At 40.0% G+C, this 23,741-nt stretch overlaps 1 protein-coding gene across 1 annotated transcript in view; it reads right to left on the bottom strand.

Moving 5' to 3' along the window:
- Nucleotides 1-23,741, bottom strand: part of LOC115475651 — a 451,633-nt gene that overhangs the window by 7,615 nt on the left and 420,277 nt on the right. Inside the window, exons 51-61 of the mRNA XM_030211552.1 lie at nt 23,484-23,525; nt 22,264-22,317; nt 20,045-20,098; nt 19,488-19,541; nt 16,217-17,413; nt 15,592-15,645; nt 13,245-13,271; nt 12,879-12,911; nt 6,066-6,104; nt 2,278-2,325; nt 866-919 (exon numbers count right to left, since the gene is read on the bottom strand). Of these exons, the coding sequence (XP_030067412.1) occupies nt 866-919; nt 2,278-2,325; nt 6,066-6,104; nt 12,879-12,911; nt 13,245-13,271; nt 15,592-15,645; nt 16,217-17,413; nt 19,488-19,541; nt 20,045-20,098; nt 22,264-22,317; nt 23,484-23,525 (1,656 nt within the window). The remainder of the gene's footprint in view (nt 1-865; nt 920-2,277; nt 2,326-6,065; nt 6,105-12,878; nt 12,912-13,244; nt 13,272-15,591; nt 15,646-16,216; nt 17,414-19,487; nt 19,542-20,044; nt 20,099-22,263; nt 22,318-23,483; nt 23,526-23,741) is intronic.

Raw genomic sequence — 23,741 nt, 5'->3', positions numbered from 1 at the left:
CCGAACTGGATTCAACAAATCAGCACTGCAGCGTTACTTCCTTGCAGCATGGCCACGGAGGAGTCGGAGGAAGACGAAATATGAAGACTGCGGGTCGGACCTCGGCTGGCAGGGGTTGCGGCCCCCCGCCAGCAAAAGTAAGCAGCGGGGAGGGTTGATGGCGGGGAGGGGGGTGGAGAGAGGCGGCGGTGGTGGCGGCGGGGGGGGGGGGGGGAAGGGAGGCAAAAATGTGCCCCCCCCTCTCTGGCTCTGGCCCCCCCTACCGCCGGATTGCAGATACGCCCCTGGATAAGAGTGTGGATAAGGCTTCTGATGGTGTGCTCATAAAGGAAGGGATGCATTTTGGTGATATTGCAGAGAAAGGTTTTAGCAGTCTGTTGAATATATAAAAGAAAGAGAATAGGAGTCAAAGATGACCCCAAAGTTATGAGGTGATGAGACAGGAGGATGAGAGTGTTATCCACAGAGATAGAGAATGGGAGAAGAGGAGACGTGGGTGTAGGGAGAAAGATAAGAAGCTCAGTGTTGGCCATGTTTAGTTTCAGATGGCAGTGAGACATCCGGGCAGCAATGTCAGACAGGCAGGCTGAGTCTTGGGCCTGGTTTCCTGCTGAAATTTCTAATGTGGAGAGGTACATTTGGGGGTCATCAGCATAAAGGTGATACTGAAAACCATGGGAGGAGATTAGAGCACCAAGGGAAGAACTACAGATGGAGAAAAGAAGAGGCCCCAAGACAGAGCCCTGAGGTACACCAACTGAAAGTGGGATAGAAGTGGAGGATTCCTTCCTTTGCCACTACAGTGTTATTCTAACAGTCTAAAGACACTGTCCATATTATTTTATAAATATTATTTCATACTCACTTAGTAGCTCTGTAGCTGGAATGTTTGGAAAGAAGAGTTCATATATCCATGATGCTGTAAATAAAATAAATATATTTTCATTATGAACACGGAAGTGATGTCATAGGGACACTATGAATAAAGTGTGCTAAACAGTTAGGGCTTCAATGCTTGAATGCAGTTTGTGTAATTACATTTTCCACCTCTTTCATAGGAAGTGGCAAGTACACCATCCTAACTATGATTACACTTAAAATGTATTAAGAGAGCCACTTATGTAAAGGTGCCTGGAGCACGTGACTGAAAATCCAGATTCTAGACCTTCTTTACCAAGGGCTCGGGACACACCTAGCCAGTCAGATTTTCAGGATATCCCCAATGAATATACATGGGCTAGATTTGCATGTGTTGCCATTTGTTATATACAAATCTAGCCCATGCATATTCATTGGGGATGGTTCTAGGCCCATTAACTAACCTGTGGCTTTTCTGTTTTTTGTTGGAACCACTGGCAGAAGAACACAACACTCTGTGAAATGAAGTCATTTACCTAAGCTCTATGAATTAAAATTAAAATGACTCAGAAAATCATTAAAATCAGAGAAGCAAACTCATGAGGCCTCTATGCGAGCAAGAACACAATATCAAAATAAGTGTCATGTTACGTCAAATGAATATTCCCTTAAGCAGAGCATTCTCAAATACATTTCACCTGTAGGCAATCAGTATAGAGGAAAACTGTAATGGAAAACTTTCCCCCCACCACCCACTCCCAAATGAAAGAACCGGTGACCCTTCACCTGCTGGACTAGTAATTATTAATGAATCTGATTTTCCAGAAACTTTTCTGGACCTCTTCAAACCAGCTCAATAGCATTATCTAGCAATAAGAGTGTGATTTTTACAATAATCCACTGAGTGGAAGAGGCCAAATAGGAACGTATTCAGGTGTGAATTTACAGACAAGTAGATGCCTATTTTCATTATAAAATACCAGAGTATAATTTATCTAACGTGCATCTCCACTGCAGCAGAGACATCTACACTAACCCTAGAGCTGGTATAGATGTCCACATACATGAATTACAGTATTATGTAATCTACGTCTTTGTGTGCTGCACTCATGCTTAACTCCACCCATTCACATGCCCACCATCAAAGTATGGGCCATCATTTTAACACAATTACATTTAAATGGGTCATAAGAGGACACTAATATGTCTATGAATGGTTGTGTACTGTACTGCTCAAAGTGTGCCCACCCTTATGCCATTACCACCACTGCTCTTGAAAACTTGTCACAATTTGGCAATCACAGAAGATGATCTAAGTTTCTCTAGTATCTGCATCGTATTGCTAGCCTGCAACATTACTATTCTGCAATAATCTTTGGCAGTTATCCATATTTTCCAAAAATAGGATTTAATGCTCACTTGATGAATCTGCTGTCTTTGGATGGAAAATGTTAAATATCCATGTTCCTAAAAATAAAGTAGAGATGTTAGCAAATATATTTGGTGTCTTAAAACCATGGTGAAATGAATGATTGGAATATATATCTTCAATTTTCTTCTGACATCTGTCATACTATTGATTTGCTAGTTCATGGAGGAACAACATACTATAGAAAACCTTACTAGGGATACATATTTGGTAATGTTATGCAATGCATATGGAAGAGGTTTGTGAATAGTTGCAGGGCATATGGAAAGTTTTATTGAAGTCTGTGAACATGAACAGGTGGTTTAACCTCTAAACACAGGGCCAGACACACCCAGTAAGCACGGCAAGAGGACACTGACATATGGGGGACACAAAGGTTTCTGTAACTGCCCTTACCTGTTACGCCAGCCCTCCTGGAATGCTAGAAGAGGCATTAGATCAGATTCCTGGCTGATTACCCACCCCTCGCTTGTTCTACTTCTGCCTCCAGGACAAGCACAAAGCACCCATGCGAAGTTTTTGGGAGCCTTCCAGGCTATATATTCACAGAGGGCCTGCTTGACCCTTTCCCTCTGATGAGTTCTGTTTAAGAAGAATGCTGCACTAGTGGCAGAGGGGGGAGGGGTGATCTTGCATGGGTGTGTGGGATGGGAGGGGAGGGGAGGGGAGGGAAGAGAGAAGGTACAGTGCTCATTATTTAAGAATGCATTGAGTGGCACTCATCCCAGCACAAATCCCCGTTAATATCATTGTTTATATCTTTACATAGTAAAAAAAAACGTAGCCACACACAGGAGAGGATAAAAAGATTAGATGGGCATTATGGGCTATATTCCCTATTGTTCTATGGTTCCATTTTTTCACCTGGTTTTTAATCCATGAGATCTCCTTTTCTTACTGCATGCTAGAGAAGTGAAGAGAGAAGGGTCAATGCAAGACTGAGGTGGGAGTGTGAAAGAGAGGAGGTAATGGTTAACGAGTAGTTGGAAGAGTGAAGAAATGTGAAAGGTTGATGCTGGATGGGGAAAGGTGAGTGGGGTTGAAGCTGAACAGATATGTAGAAATAAAGAAGAGGAGAGGAGGGGAGAGAAAAGGGAGATGACAGTGCCAATTTATAGATTGTGGGGTGGGAGTGTCATACACCCTTGCACCTGCCTCGGCTATGCTCCCTGCGCTATCTGACCCTCACAATGCATTCTCCATCTGATTATGCAGACATCCCTTGTTATTACTGTCAGGTGAGGAGTATAAAGGCTAACTTCCTGAAGTAGATTACATGATTGGAGCTACTGATTCAGGCAGATTTTGACCTGCGCCATCCACAAAGCTGATCAACAACTGAAAAGAGAGTTTTATAATGGCCTCATACGAACTTGAGCCCAAGAAACTAATTCTATGGCTGTGGCCATTGATGCCACTACTGGTCTATAGTCTCACAATACAGGAGCTACCTTGATTCTACAACAGGATGGCAAAATTCCAAATTGTAACTCTTTCATATCACAACCAGAACCCACTGACTGGATATGACTTAGTCCATTCCTCAACAAAAAGAGACAAAATTGCCCACTATTTGATCTCTCAAAGAATGAACCCTAATTCCTTCATTGCGAACAGCATGTGGAACCAGTAGGTTGAAGACCTTAGACTGCCCTTTTCCTTCTCCAAAAAAGGAAGAGGAATGCACTGAAAACTTGACCGCTGAATAAACCTAGAACACCCAGTCTGTATTTTCTGTTGTCCCTAAATCTTGCTCTGGAAGCTGGTTGATGTGTAAAAGACTTTGGCTTGTCTCCAGGCAATCTTTGAAATGTGAGCTCCCAAAGCACTTGAATAACTTCTCCAGATCCATACGTAAGTTTATCTGTAAAGGGAAGTCAGCTAAGGTGAGTTTTGGAAGCTGTATCTGCTAAACAATTTCTAAGCCATAACCGTACTCTTAGCAGAGTTTTGGTAAAGAGCACCTGCTCTGAGCATCTTTAAATGCTTCATGCTGTGGGGCTGATCCATTTCTTACTAACAATAGAAATCTGGCTCATTGTCTTCTCAAACACTTAGGCATAAAGGGGTAAACTGGTACTAACGAGCATCTTTCCAAACTCTGTCCTGGGGTTCAACGGACTCCATCAGGTCAGGAGAAACTCACAGATAAATGAAGGATGTCTCACCAAACACTTCAAGAGAACCACAGGGGCTGCCCTCTTGATCCATGATATCTAGAGACTCACTTAGACAAGAGGAGCAGTTCTCCAATACGCCATGCTGGCCCTGCAATAAACTCAGTATTTGGAGCACTCAGCCTAGGCGGCCTCCATCAGAATGAATATGAAATTCACCCAGGTATCCAACTTGCAAAGAAAATCAAGCCCGGGAATGTGGCCTAATGTGGCTGGAACAGGTGAACTGCAGTGTCATGGAACTAGGCACGGAACTTCTCGGAATCAATATCTAAGTCCCATCAAGCTCCCTTGGGATCAAATGTAAATTAAAGGAAGACTCACCCCCTTATTCGTTTAGCATAATTAGCTGTTTTATAAGCTGCTCACAATGCTTCTCCAAATATAGAACGAGACTCCAATAAGTTATCCTCTAGCACCAAGCAAACATGTTTAATTTTTTTATTTCTATCTTTTTATATGAGCTAATCCTAGAAATGTCTATCAGGACCACCATGCTGCACTGGTTATCAGCTCTCCAGCTAGCCCAGGAGTCCACATCAAGCACCAGTCTAGGAGCTGCACAGCAAACACTCACAATCTGCTTTTGATAGAGAAATACTGAGGATCTGTATCTGTATGGTGCCCTAATAAAGTGGATCACAAAAGTCTTTGTTTTCAGTCTCCATCTGCTGGTCCGGTAAGGACAAGGAAAGATATGTTTGTGTTCATTTAGGCATCTTCAGTGTAGAAAAGGCACAAAAACAGTACAGGGGATGCAAGACAAGCCAGGGAAGGGGTGGGAGAGTACTAGGAGATGCCTTGCCTTCCCACTGTTTATATAAACACCTATTCTTCCTTTTTTATATCAGGGATGTTTATGGGTTAAAACCTAAATTCATAAGCCCTATTTATTTGAAGAATTTCAATTAGGAATCATTCTACCATCTCTTTCAGTGTAACAACTGGGTGATTTTCAAAAGCATACAGTACAGGAATAACATCTACTTCTGGTTCAGCATTGTATAAGATAATTATATTTACATTTTTGTTCCCTTTTTCTTCTACTTTAAACTTGTATGACTGATCTTGGTCTACCTCTTCATTGATGTTACTTTCTACACTTTTAAAAGGTTAATATTGTAAAGTGCTCTGACCTGTTAATCAGACAGAACGGTACAGAAAATCCTTAATACACAAACAAGCTAAATATCCTTCTATTATGCAGCTTCCCACTATTAGTTGTGTACATCAACCAGCAGGTGGAGATAGAGTATAGAAAACAGAGCTGAGACATATCACAGTCTACTTCCTCAATATCTTCTATCTCCAGCAGGTGGATGGACACAATTTTCAGCCTCTGGTTCTGAGTGCTTTGCTCCTGGTTCAGTTTGTCCTTAGTTGAGCTTGCGGGTGGCTTGATTCTGTAGAGTCATATGTCTACGGGGAATCTTCTGCTGAACAACTCTAGCAAAATATCCATGCAAGGCAAAGAGCCACACTTCAAGCAGATCATTCCCCAATATGAGTTATCCAGCTCAATCAGATCAGAGTGATCAAGTTCCAAGGTCAATATTGCTATAGCAGGGGACAAAGACATTGATTGCATGTGTCCACTTTACCTTTATCCACGTCAGGAGGAGGCACTGGAAATTGTATTTCTGGAAAGAAAATGGATAAATTACTGAAGAACATGTGTGATATTTTAATTCTAAAAAATGGAGATTCTGGTTTGAACTAAATTTATTTACTGCAGCTTTCTTTATTGCATTATCACCCACATGGGTGCTGTCATATGGAGTACCTCAAGGATTGATACTGTCATCAATTCTGTTTAATATCTACCTCAAACTAGTAGCCCAGCTGATTCGATCAATAGATTCCCAATGATAACTCTATGCAGATGATGTGCAGCTATCATGCCCATTGAACCAGATTTACCTACAGCCCTGAATACACTGAGTACCAGTTTAACAGCAATTTAAGAATGGGCTAACACAACAGACTTTACCTGATCCCAAGTAAAATTGAGTTCTTGTGGATCTTTAACATTTTATTCCTATGGGCCCTGCTGCAGATAACTTGAGCTAAGCTTTAGTAAAAGACCCCTGTAAGTGGTTACATACCTGACATCAAAATCTTTTCTGGAAGTTACAACCTCACTCTTAAATGCAAGTCAGAAACTTTAGAGTACAGCTAGACTCGACACCTATGCTGATCCTCCAAATCCAAGCAATCTTGAGGAGCTGCTTTCATTATCGTCGACAATGTCTGTACAGTGCCTCTCTACGTACACTGAGAAGGCACATCTTGTAACAAAGGTTCAAACTATGATAACATCAAGACTAGATTACTGAAATGCACTCTATATTGGTCTAACTATATAAGGTCTGCATCAGCTCAAATTGATTCAGAGAACTGTAGCAAGACTGATAGAAGGTTGGAAGCAATGCGATCATATCTCACCATTTAACAAAAGCATCACTGGCTAACTTTGCAATAAAGGGCTAAATTTAAAACTCTGTCTGATCATCAAGGACTTTAAAGGAAATGGGCCAGAATACTTGCAGAACAGGATCTCCATCTATACGCTCCAAGATTGCTAAGGTCCTCCCAAGGAGTATTCCGAATGACAGCTTCTCTAAAGTCCATCATGCAATGTAGCACCTGCCAAAAAACCTGCACAGGAGTAGCCCTCACACTTTGGAATTCACTCCTGAAAGGCTTCATTCAGTGCATAACAATCTCTACTTCAGGAAGTAGGTGAAAGCTTGTCTCTTCTCCCAAAACTTTAAAGGAAGAAGCACCTAATTAGCTAGTCACACAAACACACAAGGGCTAAAACTGGCTGCAGATACTGTAACAGGACTTGCTTTTGCTACATTAACTGAGATTATATTCTTCCACATTTACACTCCTGTTATTCTCTCTTATTTGTCTGCATACTGTGCCCCCATTTACACCCCATGCTTTCTATTAAGAACTTGTATTGTGTACTGTGTTGACATTGCAAGTAGCGTAATATGCCTTAATATGTACTGTTATTTCAATATTTTTCTGCTGAAATTGCATATTGCCTATGTCCAGATTTTTCTTCCTTACACCAGCATGAGTGAATTTCTTCAGAAAGATGGCAATTAAATCTAACTAATTAAACAAAGAAATAAAGAAATACACATACGAACGGGAAGACAGGGTAGAACAGCTGCTCTCTAACTATCGACATCATCATTGTTACTGTAGGCTCGATATTCAGCCAATGACAGGCAGCGCATTTGTTGTCTACCGGCGGTGTTAAACCTCGATATTCAATGCCAGGCCACATCCAGCAACTGGCATTGAATTTCTGGGTTTCTTTTGGCTGCTAGAAAGTTAACCAGCTATGCTGATATTGAGCACTAACCGGTTAACTTTTTAGCGGTGAAGATAGGCCTGCTATTTAAGCAGCCTATTTGACTCCCTCAACATAGCCTTTTAGGCATTGAATATTCACAACTAACCGGCTACGTTGCAATATGTAGTCTGTTAGTGGCTAGCCACTAACCAGGATATTAAGCAGTAGGTAGCCAATATCTCCTGCTGAATATCCACAGTTAGGCACTTAAATGCTATTTAATTGACCAGGAGCTGTTAGTTTTGAATATTGGGACCCCTGTTTCCACTTACTTACTGCTATGTCAAGTCATTCCAATAAAAAGCAATAACCCATATGCTTTCCTTTGCATGGGACCAAGGGAGTTTACTGAAATAATAGCTAAAAAATTAATTTTATATATTTATTTATCCAATTGTTGACATACTACCAACATAACATACATGTTAAAGAAAAACAAATCAGGCTCACCAGAGTAAATTGTGCTGAAAGGCCAGAAACCTTTCATGAAAGTATGAACCATTATCTGAGTAGCAGAGTGTGTCTAGTCAGCATGATATTCACATCTTTGAAGAGAATGTACTAGCGCAAAGAAATATGTAAAATACCTGGAGGTATCTAAAACTGTCCATATGTTGTTATTTTGTATAAATTTACATGTTTTTACCCTTTGCTAAGGGGTTCCATAATACAGCCAGTATCCATCATACATTATTTTGCCTATTTCATTGCATGTGACAATTTACTTAAACATATAAACAGGAATCCAATAAAATTTATATGGAAATATGATGTTTGATTTTAACAAAATATTTCTAAAAAGCAAGAAAAAGACCTCAAAATGCCCGACCACTTACTTTCAGTTTTCGGCGGCTTTAACTGGGGGCGTGGTGTTCACCACTGGTCATAAAAACCTTGCTTGGAAAGAATTATTTTAACTTTTAATTTATTTTCAAATTTATTTCCAAAAAGATTTTAGCAATTGTGCTCTTTTTTACAAAAATGTTTTTTTTTAGATATATTGACAATATCAATGCTATCTTCAAAATTTATTTAGTTCATAAAAACCTTCACTGATTCTCATGAGGTGCTATAAAGCAGCTTTACAAAAATAAAGTCGAGCACTTATCTGTCGCCTCTGGTGAATGTCTTCCTAAAGTCGGCTAATAAATCCAAATAAATAAATAAATTGCTTGTGTCTAGCTTCCATAGCTCTAGACACACGCAGAAATACTTAACAATTTTCCTCCAAAAAACAGCCATCCAAAGAAGCAGAATTCATGTCTTGTGTTAAAAAGCCAGTTTTATCATATTTAAAACTAGTCAAAAGAAGTATAAAAACCCTAATATAAGATTTAAAAAGCATATTAAAAATCATGATAACCACAATATACCAAAGTGCAACAGACAAAATACTACTTTGATAAGTTTTTTTTATTTTAATTTTAATTTTTTTTTTACTGTTCACAATTTATGTTTGTTTTCTATCTCTTTCTAAGTTAGCTGGCTTGATGGGCTTTTAGCTCAGTAATTTATACACATTGATTGCATTGATAAAATTTATGATCAGATGGAAATATGTTGATTCATTTTGCTAATTCACATTTGCACAAAGTGACTTTATTTTTATGTATTCTTGTTCATATGATTGGCACTAATTAAATAAGCTATTCTCATTATTCACACTCACTGTTTGCATGCTTATGACACGACCAATTTATGGGCCCTGTTTACTAACCTGCGCTAGTGTTTTTAATGAGTGCTAAACATACTAATATTATAGGTCTTACATGGTTAGCATACCTGCACTAAAAATGCTTAGCGGGCCCTTAGCACATCTTAGTAAACAGGGCTCTAAGGGGATCTTTTACAAAGTGTTGGTAAGCCTAACGTTGCCTTACCAAATGCTAAGTCGGAACTACCACCAGACCTACGTGGCCGCCGGTGGTAGTTCTGCCCCAAGTGTGCACCATTTCCGGGGAACCCCCCCCCCCATAGATGGCTTGTGCAGCAGTAACCCGGCTGTAATCGGTTACTGCCAGATTACAGCGGGAGCCCTTATCGCCACCTCAATGGTTGGTGGGTTCCCAGCCACATATTTGCCTTGGGTCTTTTTAACTGCTGCAGTAAAAATGGCCCCCGCCGCCAGCGCAGGGCCCTTTTTCCTGCAGCTTGGTGAAAGTAATGGTAAAAGGACCCTTATATGTTTTATATGATTTATGGTTCACATATGATTAGTATGTAAGTTTTGTATTAATTATGGTCCACTCCTATTTATTTTGAATTGATTGGATATTTATATATTTTATTATTTATGCCTATTTATATATGTGCTAAATTGTGACCAATTGAAAGTTTTTACTGGTGCTTTGTTGTCGAAACACGGTCATATTGGGTCTAAAAAAGGACTCCTGACTTTCACATCCTTGAAGAACCTTTGTAGTGGTCACTGATTCAGCGACTGTGGGGGTTATGAGCTACAGTTCCTCCTGTCTCAGGGCTGCCAACCAGTTCTTCAGTTCTAGGGCAGATAGAGTCTTGGTACTGATCATAAGAATGGAAGTACATGTATTGCTATACTGGGACAGACCAAAGGTCCATCAAGTCCACTATCCTGTTTCAAACAGTGGCTAATCCAGGTCACTAATACCTGGCAAGATGCCAAAAAAGTACAAAACATTTTATGCTGCTTATCCCAGAAATTGTGGACTTTTCCCAAGTCCAATTTAATAATGGTCTATGGACTTTTCCTTTAGGAAACCATCCAAACTTTTTTTAAAACTCTGCTAAGCTAACCGTCTTTACCATATTTTCTGGCAAAGAATTCCAGAATTGAATTACACATTGAGTGAAGAAACATTGTCTCTGATTCATTTTAAATTTAGCCGTCTTTTCTCTTGCCTCATGAAGCATTTCCTTGACATAGTTCTCATTTTCATGGATACTTTTCAACCTTGCCACCTTCTGTTTCATGAGGGATTCAAGCTTCAGGTATCTTGCACATGGAACCAGCCCTTCTCCCTGGATTCTGCTGTCTGTGGGAGCTCTCCAAGAGAAAGGCATGTGTTTTGACTTGAAATGGCCACAGAAGGTGAGCTCTCCACAGGGAACCAACAAAGGGCAAAATACACAGTGGATCCAAAAAAGTCCTCTCACAGTGAGTGTCTTCCCGAACAAGGTCTTTATTAACAATAGCAAACTTGACCCGACACGTGACGTGTTTCGGCCATGCGGCCTGCGTCAGGGGTCTAATATTTCTGTAGAGAACAATGCCTTGTAGATCAAGTAAAGAAATAGCACTAAAATTGCTAAAAACGATATTATTGTTGAGAATTCGCTCTATGGCTATGTAAATAAAACTTAGAAAACCACCGGAAAGGAGATAAATACCGGAAATGGAGATGACATCGCCTGCACGGAAAAACCGCTATACTGCTCAATCAAACGCGATTGGAAAGCGAAACCACTAGAGGGAGTTCTGCCTCACAGATGACAGCCAAAATCCAGAAGGCTGGAGAGAAGTGGACAGAGCCTTAAAGGATTAAGGTTAGGAGAGCCCATCACGGAATGGAAAAGGGCATTTCCCTTTTAAGTGGTGGACCTAGCTAAGATGGTTCTAGGCCCTTCTGAAAGGAAGGGCAGTGCCCCAGAACGGATGGGGTTAGGTCACAAACCGACTATAAAATCACTCCCTGGGAGTAAACAGTAGAAGGAATGGAGCCCTGTGGTTAAATGGAGAAACTGCCTGGAACAGGCTGCAAACCTCACTGCAGAGACCCCTAAAGAGAAGTTGGACTTAGGATCAGAAAAAAGATACCTACCCTAAGAATGATCAGAATATGTTCTACAGTGTGTAGGGAACACTGGGTAGATTGAACTGAGACTTGGACTAACTGAAGGAGAATTTCCCCTATAGAATGGTTGATGAAGGCTAGATGAAGCTAATCTGCATAATGGTAGAGCATGAACACTACATAATTTGCATATCATATGATGCCTGGTAGCCTAGTATGTTTATTCATATGAAAAGAGGTGCTAGGACTGGATGACTGGTGGTGGTGATGGTGGTGGTGGGGGTGGGAGTGGTATATGAAAAAGTAATCCTAAGTATAAAGAGGTCCCCTATCCCTGACACTCAGAGTACTAGTTGCTTTTTAAGGGAACCACCTCTGAGCTATTTCTTAAGAGACAAAGCTCTGGTTGGTACTGGATGAGACTGAGTCTTAGGTTGTTACTCAGGACTAGAGATTGCTAGTCAACTATTATTAGGTGACCATTCCAGGGCAGATACTGTTGTTGGACCCCAAGACCTTGTGATACTCTACAAGACTGGGAGCAACTGAGTCCTGGTTATCTTATGTATCTGTGCTTGTAAGTTAATATTAGCTAATAATTTTTTGATAATTTACACAGCAATTAGTTTGCCCTTTCAACTTTGCTCTATAATCATTATTTCTACTATTCACATAAATAATTTTCTAGAAGGTTAATAACATAATTACAATTGCTTTCCTATTATAATACAGAGGGTATATTGCCTCCAAGTCTCCAAAGCTAAAAAAAGAAAGAGGGGTATTGAATAAACACAGTAGCTTATAACTATGCTTCAATGCCAGACTTAGACCAGGGGATATGTCAGGACACTGCTAAGGAATCATTCAACCCCTAGAGCTCCTAGGCTTTCATCAGAGAGTCACAAGTAAATGTTTTCACTGACCCCAAAATGCCTATCAATCTATTCTCCAGGGCTCTCCAGGCTTTGGGACTCCTCCTTTGTACCTAATCAGCCAGGTGAATTCTCCTGCTCTAAAATCTTCTGAATACTGAGCATAGATTACCTATAGTAGAATGGGTCTTTCTCACTGTAATAGCTTTCCAGAGAGCAGACATGGATGTTCAAAGAAGTGTCTTGGCCAAGTACACAGTCATCGTTCATCAGTATATTTATTTATTTGATTGCATTTGTATCCCACATTTTCCCACCTATATGCAGGCTCAATGTGGCTTACAGAGTGAAGTGGAGCATTTCCATGCTGTGCATAAAATAAAATTAATTTCTCACCTGGTAGCTTTACAGGTGGGGTGGGTTCAGGTACTGAAAATAAAATGGATGATTTAGTTTGAGTTAAAGATATCTTGCAAAAGTGTGATGGAATTTAGTTCATAGATATTTTGAAAAATTATAGAATCATCATATTGAATCAAGTTTAGCTCAGGCCCTGCTCTCTCTGTAAAATGTTCTCAAGGTGAGGTCTTCCCACCTTTCTTTTCCCCAAACTCCCCCTTCTCTAAGAGACTCTAAAACTCAAGACATTGAACTTCTTGTGGTAGAAAACAACGGCATCAAGGAGTGGTATGGACAGGTAACCCTGGGTAGTCTCGGATGGATCAAATTCAATATTGTGCATAAATAAGATTGAATACTTACCCGGACCCTCAATCTTTGGTATGGGCACTGAAAACAAAATGAATGGTTTAAAAACAGTGTAGGATTATGGGTACCACAAGGCTTATATTTCATTAGAGAAAAACTAAGTTAAGAATTGGTGCACAATATTGCTATATGCTGTACTTTCATCCCTCTACTGAGTAGCTGGACTGCGTAAGAGTCATGACTGGGCTTGCAAGTTAGTCACTGGTGTACCACGATCCAGTACTGGGTCACAACCACAAGTTCACAAAACTCTGGATTAGTGTGACTTAAACGTAGTTAGCACTTTCATGACAACTGAAGGGAGATCTGATTTGATATTAGCTTTGAGAGACAGAGAGAGAGAGAGAGAGTTGGTAAGAAGAAATGAACATTCAACAAAAGAAAAGTAAAATACTTTGAAATGACTGAATACAGAATACAGAGCAGAGGGACAGTGGACTTTAATAAATGGCACCCAGGTATGAATCCCACCTTAACTTCTTGATTGTGTATTGTGAGGCCTCCAGGCACAGAAATGTAACCCTGGTACAACAGGTGACAATCTGGAAGACAAGCTAATCTCGGTGGAGCAGGGACCTGGACAGGATTCACTAAAAATCAAAGTCTGGTTGATTAGGGTGCAGGATGGGACCGGATGAATCCTGCTAGGCTGGAGTGTTATTCTCCCTCTCCCACTCAAGATAGACAGCATCCAATAAAAGTCCACACAGTCAGAGGGTATTTTTCAAATTTTTAGTGGAACGAAGTTAATAAATGTACAGTTTTAACTACATACACTCCTCCACCAACACCAATCAAGTTTCACAGTCGTATAATTAATTATACATATCAAACCAGTCATTCCCAGTACCAGGCAGGGCCGGCATTACGGGGTTGCAAACAGGGCAATTGCCCTGGGTCCCCATACCATAGGGGGCCCCAAAACCTGCCTCAAGCTAAAGGAGGCATAGGCTGAAAGCCAGCTTTTGGGCCTACACCCTGGTTTCTGCCCTGGGCCCCTGAATGTCTAACACCAGACCTGGGTAGCTGACAGATAAATAAGTCCAAGTTCTTCTGCGCCCCCTTTTTCTTTGCCAAATTTGACTCACTAGGGCTATCACTTGTTGGTAGCCCTGCTGCACTCTCACATCCTCAGATCCTGAAGTAAGGCACCACTTCCCCTCACTCCCGCCCCTCCAGGAGGATGATACTTTTTCTCTCCCTCCACGAAGTGTCACACTCCAACAGCATGGTTCCTTCCGGTCTGTATTGAGCCTTTGTTCTGTAGCAGGGGATTCTCCCACACCTTTACAAAAATAGTTTAGGATTATCCTCCCCCCCCCCCAGATTATCTGGGTCCCAGCGGAGGACAGGCAACCAAAACCCCATCTCTCCCATTCTTTTTTGGGAAGATATGGAACCACTCCCTTGGTGATCTCTTCCTCCCCAGCAGGCCATAGTAAAACCTTGGGAAATCTCCCATTCCCCTTAGCAATAACTGCATTTCCAAGACGGGTTACAGAAAAAAACCCTATTCTAGCTATCTGTATACCACTATACTATCCTTAAAGCATGTAGGTGTCTCCTATTTCTAGGTACAGTAGGTATTTTGTTATATTTGGAGAGCTCACACGCTTCACCACAAAAGACCTACTTAAAGAGGTATATTTTCAAAGTACTTAAACTTACAAAGTTCCATAGTATCTGCAGTGGGATTTGGACCTGGGTCCCCTTGTTTAAAGTCCACTGGACTTACCACTAGGCAACTCCTGGGAGCTGCTTGCTGTTATCTTGTCTATGCCCATAATACCTGACGCTACCTGGAATCCCCTGTCAGTTTCACTTCTTAAAGTGGTAGGAGGGAGGATTGCATCAAATAGGGGATTAATGGGGGGGTCATACACGTTTTTGTTACTTGGACATGATTGAAATAAGTCTAAATACAAGAGTCTTTTTGACTTGGCGGTTTCTTCCTCTTCCATTATTGCTTAAAGACGTTCTAATTTTGGGTTCACCCTAGGCATGTTTCAGGTCTGATTCCATCATACCTCCTTGTCATATGAACAAATTGCAGTGAAAGATGTCCCATTTTTGTTTTTCTAAAACAGGCATTTGAATATTTTCAGCAGATGAATGTTTTTCTGGCTATTTTGATGTGTCCATCTGCTTTGAAAATGAGCACATTAATAAATAAAGTGGTTAATATGGGACCAGGACAGGACGGAATACTGGTAAATAAATTAGGTACTAGTTAGACAATGGGTCTTACTGAGTGATAGCATTAGTGGGTTCCATTGTGGTAAAGGAAAACTAAGCAACCTAGAACAGCTTCTTTTCAATAGCAACAGGACAAAATACTCACAATTTAGTGTTTCAGACAGAGCCCAGGGAAACAGCTTTATGTGGCTTTCCTTAACTGAAGAGAGAAAAAGAAAACATTAAAGACACATGGCATTCACATTGCAAAATATATAAATGAAAAATATAGAGTACACATTCATTGTTGTACTTATCTACTGTATATTATATATGTGACAAGTAAAACAAAAAGTTTTTCTAAGAAACGGTGACATTTCAGAATAGACAACTCGGGCACATGCCAAATTCTGAAGATGCCCAAAAATGGGGACCCCACTCACTCATTACTTTCTTGCATCTAAGGAGCAAACCCTCTACTGTGATGCTCCACTCCTTTGCTGCCATGTTTCAAGTCCTCTACCTATGGGCAGCATAATAGTACATTTAGCCTTGCTGTTGCACTCTTGAAGTTGCTCCTTTGGGCATAGAAATTATCTTAAATATGTGAGAAATGATATCATAAACACACACACACACAAACACGTTTGTGATTGAACCGTGTAAAGCATCGTTTCTGACATCAAAGCCAGTATGAAATAGTCATATCCTGCCTTTTATGTGAGACCTTCATTGCATGACTTGTTGCTTCTATAAATTACAGACATTTAGGTGCTAATAAAGGTACTTACATCCCATACAAAGGCCACGAGATGCATAGCCGAAGGTCAGGAGTCCAAATGGAACTGTGGGATGGTATAAAGTATGGAAACGGTACCCACTGTCAAATTTAAGTATTCCATAAGAATAGTCTGTTCCTGAAACAGGTGTCCACTGGATGCTGTTGAGTGGTTTCCCATCCAACCTTAATTCAAAGATTGCTGAAGTCTTTGCGGTTATAGATACAAAATTGTACTCAAATGATTTCTGCCCATAGATGATATAGGAGGTGCAGAAGCTCCCAGTATCAGGAATATCCAATAGGAAGGGGTCAAATTGCTTTCCATTCACAACCCCTCCGGTATAGTGCTCCACAACTTGAATTTCAGCATTGCCATTAAGATAGAGGGCACTTGGGCCTGATAGTTCAAACTTCAAAACTTCTCCAGGTACCAAATCCTTACTTCCTTGTTTACCCCCAAATGTAAAATCCAGCCTAGTCTTCTGGCTAGAAATTACCATTACTACAGCATCATTTGGCAACGAGGGTAATGGTGTGATGCAGAAAGTGGTGCCCCAGTTGGAGACAGGCTGGAGCTGTTTATACATATGGTTACACGGAGTATTTTTGCTGGAACAGCTGTGGCCGTACAATACAGCCACGGGCTTTTCAGACATAATGCTGGTGCCAGACAAGTCATCCTTGCTTTGTACCTGGAGAACTTCAAATGGCTGTAGAGTACGAGTCACCTTGCTCCCTGCAGGATAATTTGTATTCTGCAATGTCACTGCACCTCGAAGAAGCATTTCAACTGTGGTGGGATAATCATAAGTTATAACTGAGAACCCTTTCGTATATGGTGTTTCCTCTCCACTTGGAGTGGCTATATAGTACTCATTGCCTAAATAATGTATGGGATATACTAAAGCCCTATCAGCAGATTGATCTTTAGAGTTTACTGAGAATACACTGATTGGTTTATCAGATTGAACAATAACAGAGGCTCCGAAAAGTCCTGGTCCACCGTACACAATGCCTACTGATATGGGTATGGCCACCATATCCCAGGTACCTATGATGATCTCCGTCTTAAAATAAGAGTCGTTGATCCAGGCGGTGACACGAGTATCTTGGGTGGGAGAAGTGACTAACAGCTGATAATCCCCTGGAACATTAGGGTCCGAATTTGACATAAAGGCCGTGATGAACTCCATTCCCAAAGGTCCATCTGTAAATATATATCAGGCATAGTTAGAAAACAGAAAAACAGCAAGTTTAATTTAACAGTTCAAATAATTCACTCTTTTTTCACTCAGTTCGAGAAGACAGAAAATTCTGCTGTACAGAGTAAAAATGTGTAAAATTCTGATTTCATCCCAACTATAAATTATTCAGCACGGAAGAGTTTTGTGCCTCACATGTGGTTTGTCTCCTTATTCTTTCAGACAAGATATTATAATTCTCAGACACTGAATATCCGAGTCCTCAGCTGTGCCTGGAAATTATCCGAGTATCACCGATATTCAGTGCCATACCCGGATAACTAACTGGACATGGTAATGAGAACATTTTATTCGGTCCTATCTGCCCACTTAGTTATCCATTAATAGCATTAAATATCTGTTACCCTCCTGTTCTATTTTTTTGTCTTTTTTGATCTGCTTTTTTTCTTTTGATTTGCCATTTCTGTGGCAGATCTTTGCCTTTTGTTTGTTTCTGTCTAATTTCCGAGTCTGCCTTGACTTTGCCCTGCAGCGCCATGGCACTAACCAGAGAGTGCCAAGGTGATCAAAGCTGATATTCAGTTGCACTCTCTGAAAAAGTGGCACTGGATATCTACTCCTCATATGGGCAGTACAGCTAAACTGGGCAGGAGGGGCTGAATATTTACCCCTATAATATCAATCCAGTCTACCCATATAGCTTATCCACAACTATACTGCCAATGCTACTAAAACAGAGGCATCAGAGTTCTGGAAAACTTGGCAAAACAACTCAGAGTATAGAAAATGTAAAGCAGGAAACTAGTTTTACCCAAGTGCTTCCATATTTGAATACTGTGTTTATCCTGTAGCCTTATACTTTTGCTTTTTATGTCATCATATCATACAGATTAAGAAACACTAGCATTGTGCATGTTTATCATTTTGAGGCATTTGAAATCCCTATGAGAAACCCCCGCTTATAAGCTACCCAAATCCATCATTCAGAGTTTTCATTTCTGATGTCATATTGTTAGGTTTATTTATTTATTTATTGGATTTTGTTTACACCTTTTTCAGTAGTAGCTCAAGGTGAGTTACATTTAGGTACACTGGATATTTCTCTGTCCCAGGAGGGCTCACAATTTAAGCTTGTACCTGAGGCAATGGAGGGTTAAGTGACTTGCCCAAGATCACAAGGAGCAGCAGTGGGATTTGAACCAGCCACCTCTGGATTTCAAGACCAGTGCTCTAACCACTAGGCCACTCCTCCACTCCATAGGTTGCATTCCATAGCCACTCTGATGCCTGTCAACAGTTCAAATATGTATAAAGCTGCATGTAGGTGACTCACCTTATTTGTCAGTATTATTGATATGCTGACTATATGATTTCATTGAAAGGAACATAACCCATCCATTGGCATTCTCCTTTACCCTTTTCCATCAATGCATTTAACTCACACTGTTCTCCGTCTTCTCTGTGTATGCCCATACCCAGCCCTTCGCAGCCCTTGATACTCACTTTCTCTCTCTGGGTCACAAGCTCAAGTGACAATAGTGACTATGGGGAATACTAAACAAAAAATGTGTGCTTCCCTGTACTTTGTTTTATTATCTTTTCATCCCTTCTCTATCCCTCCCTCCAGCGCTGAGTTGTCTCTCTCATTCGCTGTGTCCTTCAGTTTCCATCCAGTCAGCGCCACTGAGAGGGTGAGAGGGGCAAAATTCCCCAGGGTCCGGTATCCAAAGGGGTCCTGCACGGCGCTGCTTTTGCTCAGATGGTTTCTCCTGCTCCTGTGTACCACAGTGCCAGGTTAACGCATTATCGCATTTAACTCTGTTTTGCTGGCAACAGGTCCATCTTCCTGCTGTGTCCCACCTTCTGTGCGGTCTTTCCTGTTTTGACACGGCAGGAAGAAAACCTGTGAAGCAGTAGAGTGGGGCAGGAGGAGACAAGTAAGCAGGCCCGTGGGGGGCGCGTGCAGGCCAGAGGGGGTGCTATGGCCAGGAAACGGCGAGTGGGGGGTGTTTGCCAAGGGTCTGGCTTTGTCTCTCGACAACCCTGCATCTGGTCTCTACTTTGGGATGTTAGACTTACCAGAAACAAATTGAGCTGGAAGATTTGGTTTTGCTTCTCTATATATCCATGATTCTGAAAATAAATTAGATACGATACCATAAATGCATATGTCACATGTCCAAGCTTCACTCTGTGACCCGGGAATATTTATTTCCTGGCCCCAACTCTAAAACAAAGTATCTATTTATAAACATGGATAGAATCCTTTTAGGTTAAATAATAATCCAGATGAATAGTAAATGATGTTGGGTTAGCTACTGATAAGGAAGTGATAGGGAAGAAATCATAGGCTGCATATATATGATGATCGAGATATTGTAAATCAGTGTGCAAGGCAGTGCTGATGGTCAGAGTAATGGTAGGGAACATTGAGAGAGATTTGTAACTGCTAAAAGAAAGGGTGCCTTAACATGTTTGTAGAAATTATTGGTCACATCTCATTTGGACCTCTGTCACCTGTAGAGAGGGTAATTCCAACTACTTTCATCTGAATCATTTTCTGTGCAGGCAGTGCTGTCCTGCTGATAGATATGGGTGTCAGTGCATATTTTCTATAAATGTCATTTCATGCTCACCTGTAACCACTAAAGAAGGAGGTACCAGAAAGTGTGTGTTTGAAGGTCGTAGTTCTGAAAATACAATGGTAAACAAAGGTTTAAGTTATCATGCATTTAAATTCACATACAAAGAACTTTAGAACATAAGATAAGCCATGCTTAGTCTGACATAGTTCCTTCAAGCTCAACATCCTGTTTCTTATTTTGGCTTGTGTGGGTCACAAGTACCCAGCAGATCTCAAAATATAGATTAATTTTTTCAAAGCCCATTCCAAGGAATCAATGATGGCTTTCTCAAGTCTACTTGGTTAATCATTTTAATGGACATTTCCTCCAGGATTTTAGTCACCTTGATCACATCCTCCAGCAAAAGATTCCACAGTTTAATTGCATAGTGGGGGAAAATAATTTCCATGGTTTGTTTTCAATCTGTTGGCTGTTAGTTTTATGGAATGTCCTCTAGTTTTGGTGTTCTTTAAAAGGATAAATTTACTGTTTAATTTAATTACAAATTTGTATATCATTGTTAAATAAACCAAATCACATTCAAGGCGGTTTACTACCAATGCACTCTGACAATACGTGGCGTAAACAGTCACCTGGGCTACCCTTTCTAAAAACTGGCTTACATTGGCTACCCTCCAGTATTCTGGTAGAATTCTTGATTTTAAACATAAAATACATATTACTCATAATAGCTCTTGTACTTTAGTTCTATAAGTATTTTGGGATGTATTTCATCCAGTCCAGATGATTTGCAACACTTTGGTTTATCAAATTGCTTATTACGTCTTCCAGGTTTACAGAGATTAGTTTCAGTACCTCCAGCTTAGCCCCAATAAATACCATTTCTGGCCAGGATATCTCCCATACCTTCTTCACTAAAGTGACAGCAAAGTACTCATTTAGTAACTCTGCTATGTCCTTTTCCTCCCTGAGTGCCCCTATTACCCCTTGATCAACTAGAGGTCCAAATAATTCTTTTACCGGCATCTTGCTTCTAATGTTCCTTAAGCAGTTTTCATTATGTGTTTTTGCCTTCCTTTCACCTTTTCTAATATGGTAAATATATCTGGTCTGGGCTTCTATGTTGGTAATTTTGAACAATATCCATTTGATCTTTGCAGCTGCTCCTCTAAGTTTCTTTTTAATTATACTTTATTATACTCTTCAATTAATTATTCCAGGATCAATGCACAACACTAAAAGTATTATTGAAATGGGTATTGTAAAATTCAAGGCAGTGATGGAGACAAAACCAGTGACAGAATTCAAAAATGCAAAGGAGAAAAACAAAGGATCCCTACATGCAAAGACAATGAAAAAATAATATAAAAAATAAAAGCTTAGCACTGCTTAGATGGTAACTCCAGTAGCTGGGAAGCATGTCCAGTGCCGGGCAGACCTTTACGGAATGGTAGATCTGGATGGGTTGGAGGGGGCTTCAACAGCAACTCCAGTAGTTGGGGAAATAAGGCCAGTGCTTCTATTGTTTGCATCCCAAAAATGGCAAGGATAGATCAAGATCAGGTATGCGTATTTTATATCACATCATGTCATATGCTATGAGTGTCTCTCAGAAGAGGAGGGGAAGACATCTTGAGGTTGATAGAGAGTAAAATGTTGCCAGTTTAAAACACTGTTGGATTGTTACTTTAAATCGGGTATTCACTATGAATGTGATTATAATGCAGCCAAAATTATAAAACCACTCTTCCAAGGTGGTAGGTGAGACTCTGGCAGCCTTATTGGGCAAACTGGATGGATCGTGTAGGTCTTTATCTGAGGTCATCTACTCTGTTACTATGTTTCAAATATATAACACTTTCTTTTCTTGGGCTTGTTAAAAGTTACTCACAATTTACATGACTAAAATAATCCACATACTTCTACTCACATTGTGTAGATTCATTCCAAGAAGCAGATGTAGGTTTGTAGAGCCAACACCACAGGTATTTTTTGCATTTTCAAAACAATGTGAGTCATTTTCCATGAGAAAAGTATCAAGACATTAATCTGCTGCAAGTGGTAACTGCTGCTTTCTCATGAAACATTTTTCAAAAGTGCCTTTTGTAGGATTTCACATTCCCACAAACATGACATAACACACATGAAATACAAAAGATGACCTACATTTCAAAAAGATAAGATATAGAACTTCATAGTCCTTTTCTTTCCTGGACACTGTGTTTAGCAATAGGCTTTCCTTCTTGCTATTAACAAGATTAAACACTCACTTGGTAGCTGTTCAGTTGGTGTATTTGGATACAATGTTTTATATAGCCACAATCCTGAAAATAAAACAGATACAATTTGATTAATTCCATATTAAAAAAAAAGTTTGAGATTGCATTCAAAAAAATTGTGGGACAAAAACAGAGGATCTCTTTATAAATAAATAGCCTTAAATAGTGCAGAAATGGGTATAACCTGCAATGAGCAACAAGTACCAGTCCGGCCACTTTGTTGGGAATAGACTGGTTGGACTATACAGGTCTATATTGTTGCCTCTGCTCACTTCGACCATCTAATGTTAAAATGTTCTGGAAAAGGGATCACTTGCAGGGCACTTGTAGCGATACAGAATGAGCTATATGATAGAAAGTCAGACTGAACTAATGGGAAAAAATTATCACTGTGTGAACTTTAATAAGTTTTTTTTTTTTTTTGCAAATTTGGCAGCATTTCTATACCTGACTGCTGTAGTCTATCTGATTATAGAATTTAAAAGGAAATCTATACAATTCGATACTATGATGGGTAGAATGGCTCGGTTTAAAGCTTAAATTTACATGCATGGATTTACACCAGCTCACTTCGACCATCTAATGTTAAAATGTTCTGGAAAAGGGATCACTTGCAGGTCACTTGTAGCGATACAGAATGAGCCATATGATACAAACACTGTATATATTTCATTATTATCATATTATTATCCTCTGTTTTATTTTTTATGGTATATTTTAATGATTTTTTTGTCATAATTATATATTTTTTGTCATAATTATTGTTTTAAGAAGGATTATTCTTTTTATGTTTTAAGAACCCCTGAAGAAGGCAAGGGTGCGGAAACATGGCCCGTGTTGGGGTTTAGTTTGTCAGCAAATAAACATGTGATTGATCACTTTGAAGACTGTGGTTGTCTTCTTTCGCCTTTCTGGATTATCTCTAAAATGCCATCGTTGGAGCAGAAGCCCCAGCTTTTACAGCATATTAATAAAGTAATTTCAGAGAATTTATTACAAGAATAACAATGTTTTCCTTTTATTTGAAACAGACATTTACTTGGTATACAACAGACAGGACCCATTATTGAACTTCCCATAGGAGATAACAGTGATTTCAAGTTGTGATATAGAAGAAAATGTATTCATAATTCTTCAGTATTGCCTACATATAAGGAGTTGCTCTTTTGGTATAGTCCTGGGTAGCAGTCTATGTACATGTGAGTGCTCACCTAAATCTGTTGGTGGTGGGAACTTCAGAGATACATCTGGTTCTGAAAAGAAAGTGGATACCTTAATTAAATACATCTGACATAATTTCAAGAAAGTTCAGGTTTTGATGATTTCTCTACAAGAGATGGAAAATTGTGATATTCATAGATCGCTTGGATCTCTTTACACCAGTGGCTTTCACTCTCAAACTAATTAAAAAGTATAAAATCTAATTTTATTAAACTAAATACATTAAGGACCACATTATATATATATAT

The sequence above is a fragment of the Microcaecilia unicolor genome, chromosome 8, assembly GCF_901765095.1.
Source record: "Microcaecilia unicolor chromosome 8, aMicUni1.1, whole genome shotgun sequence".
Taxonomy (NCBI): Eukaryota; Metazoa; Chordata; class Amphibia; order Gymnophiona; family Siphonopidae; genus Microcaecilia; species Microcaecilia unicolor.
The sequence above is the reverse complement of the archived record's forward strand: the minus strand, read 5'-3'. Positions and strand labels throughout refer to the sequence as shown.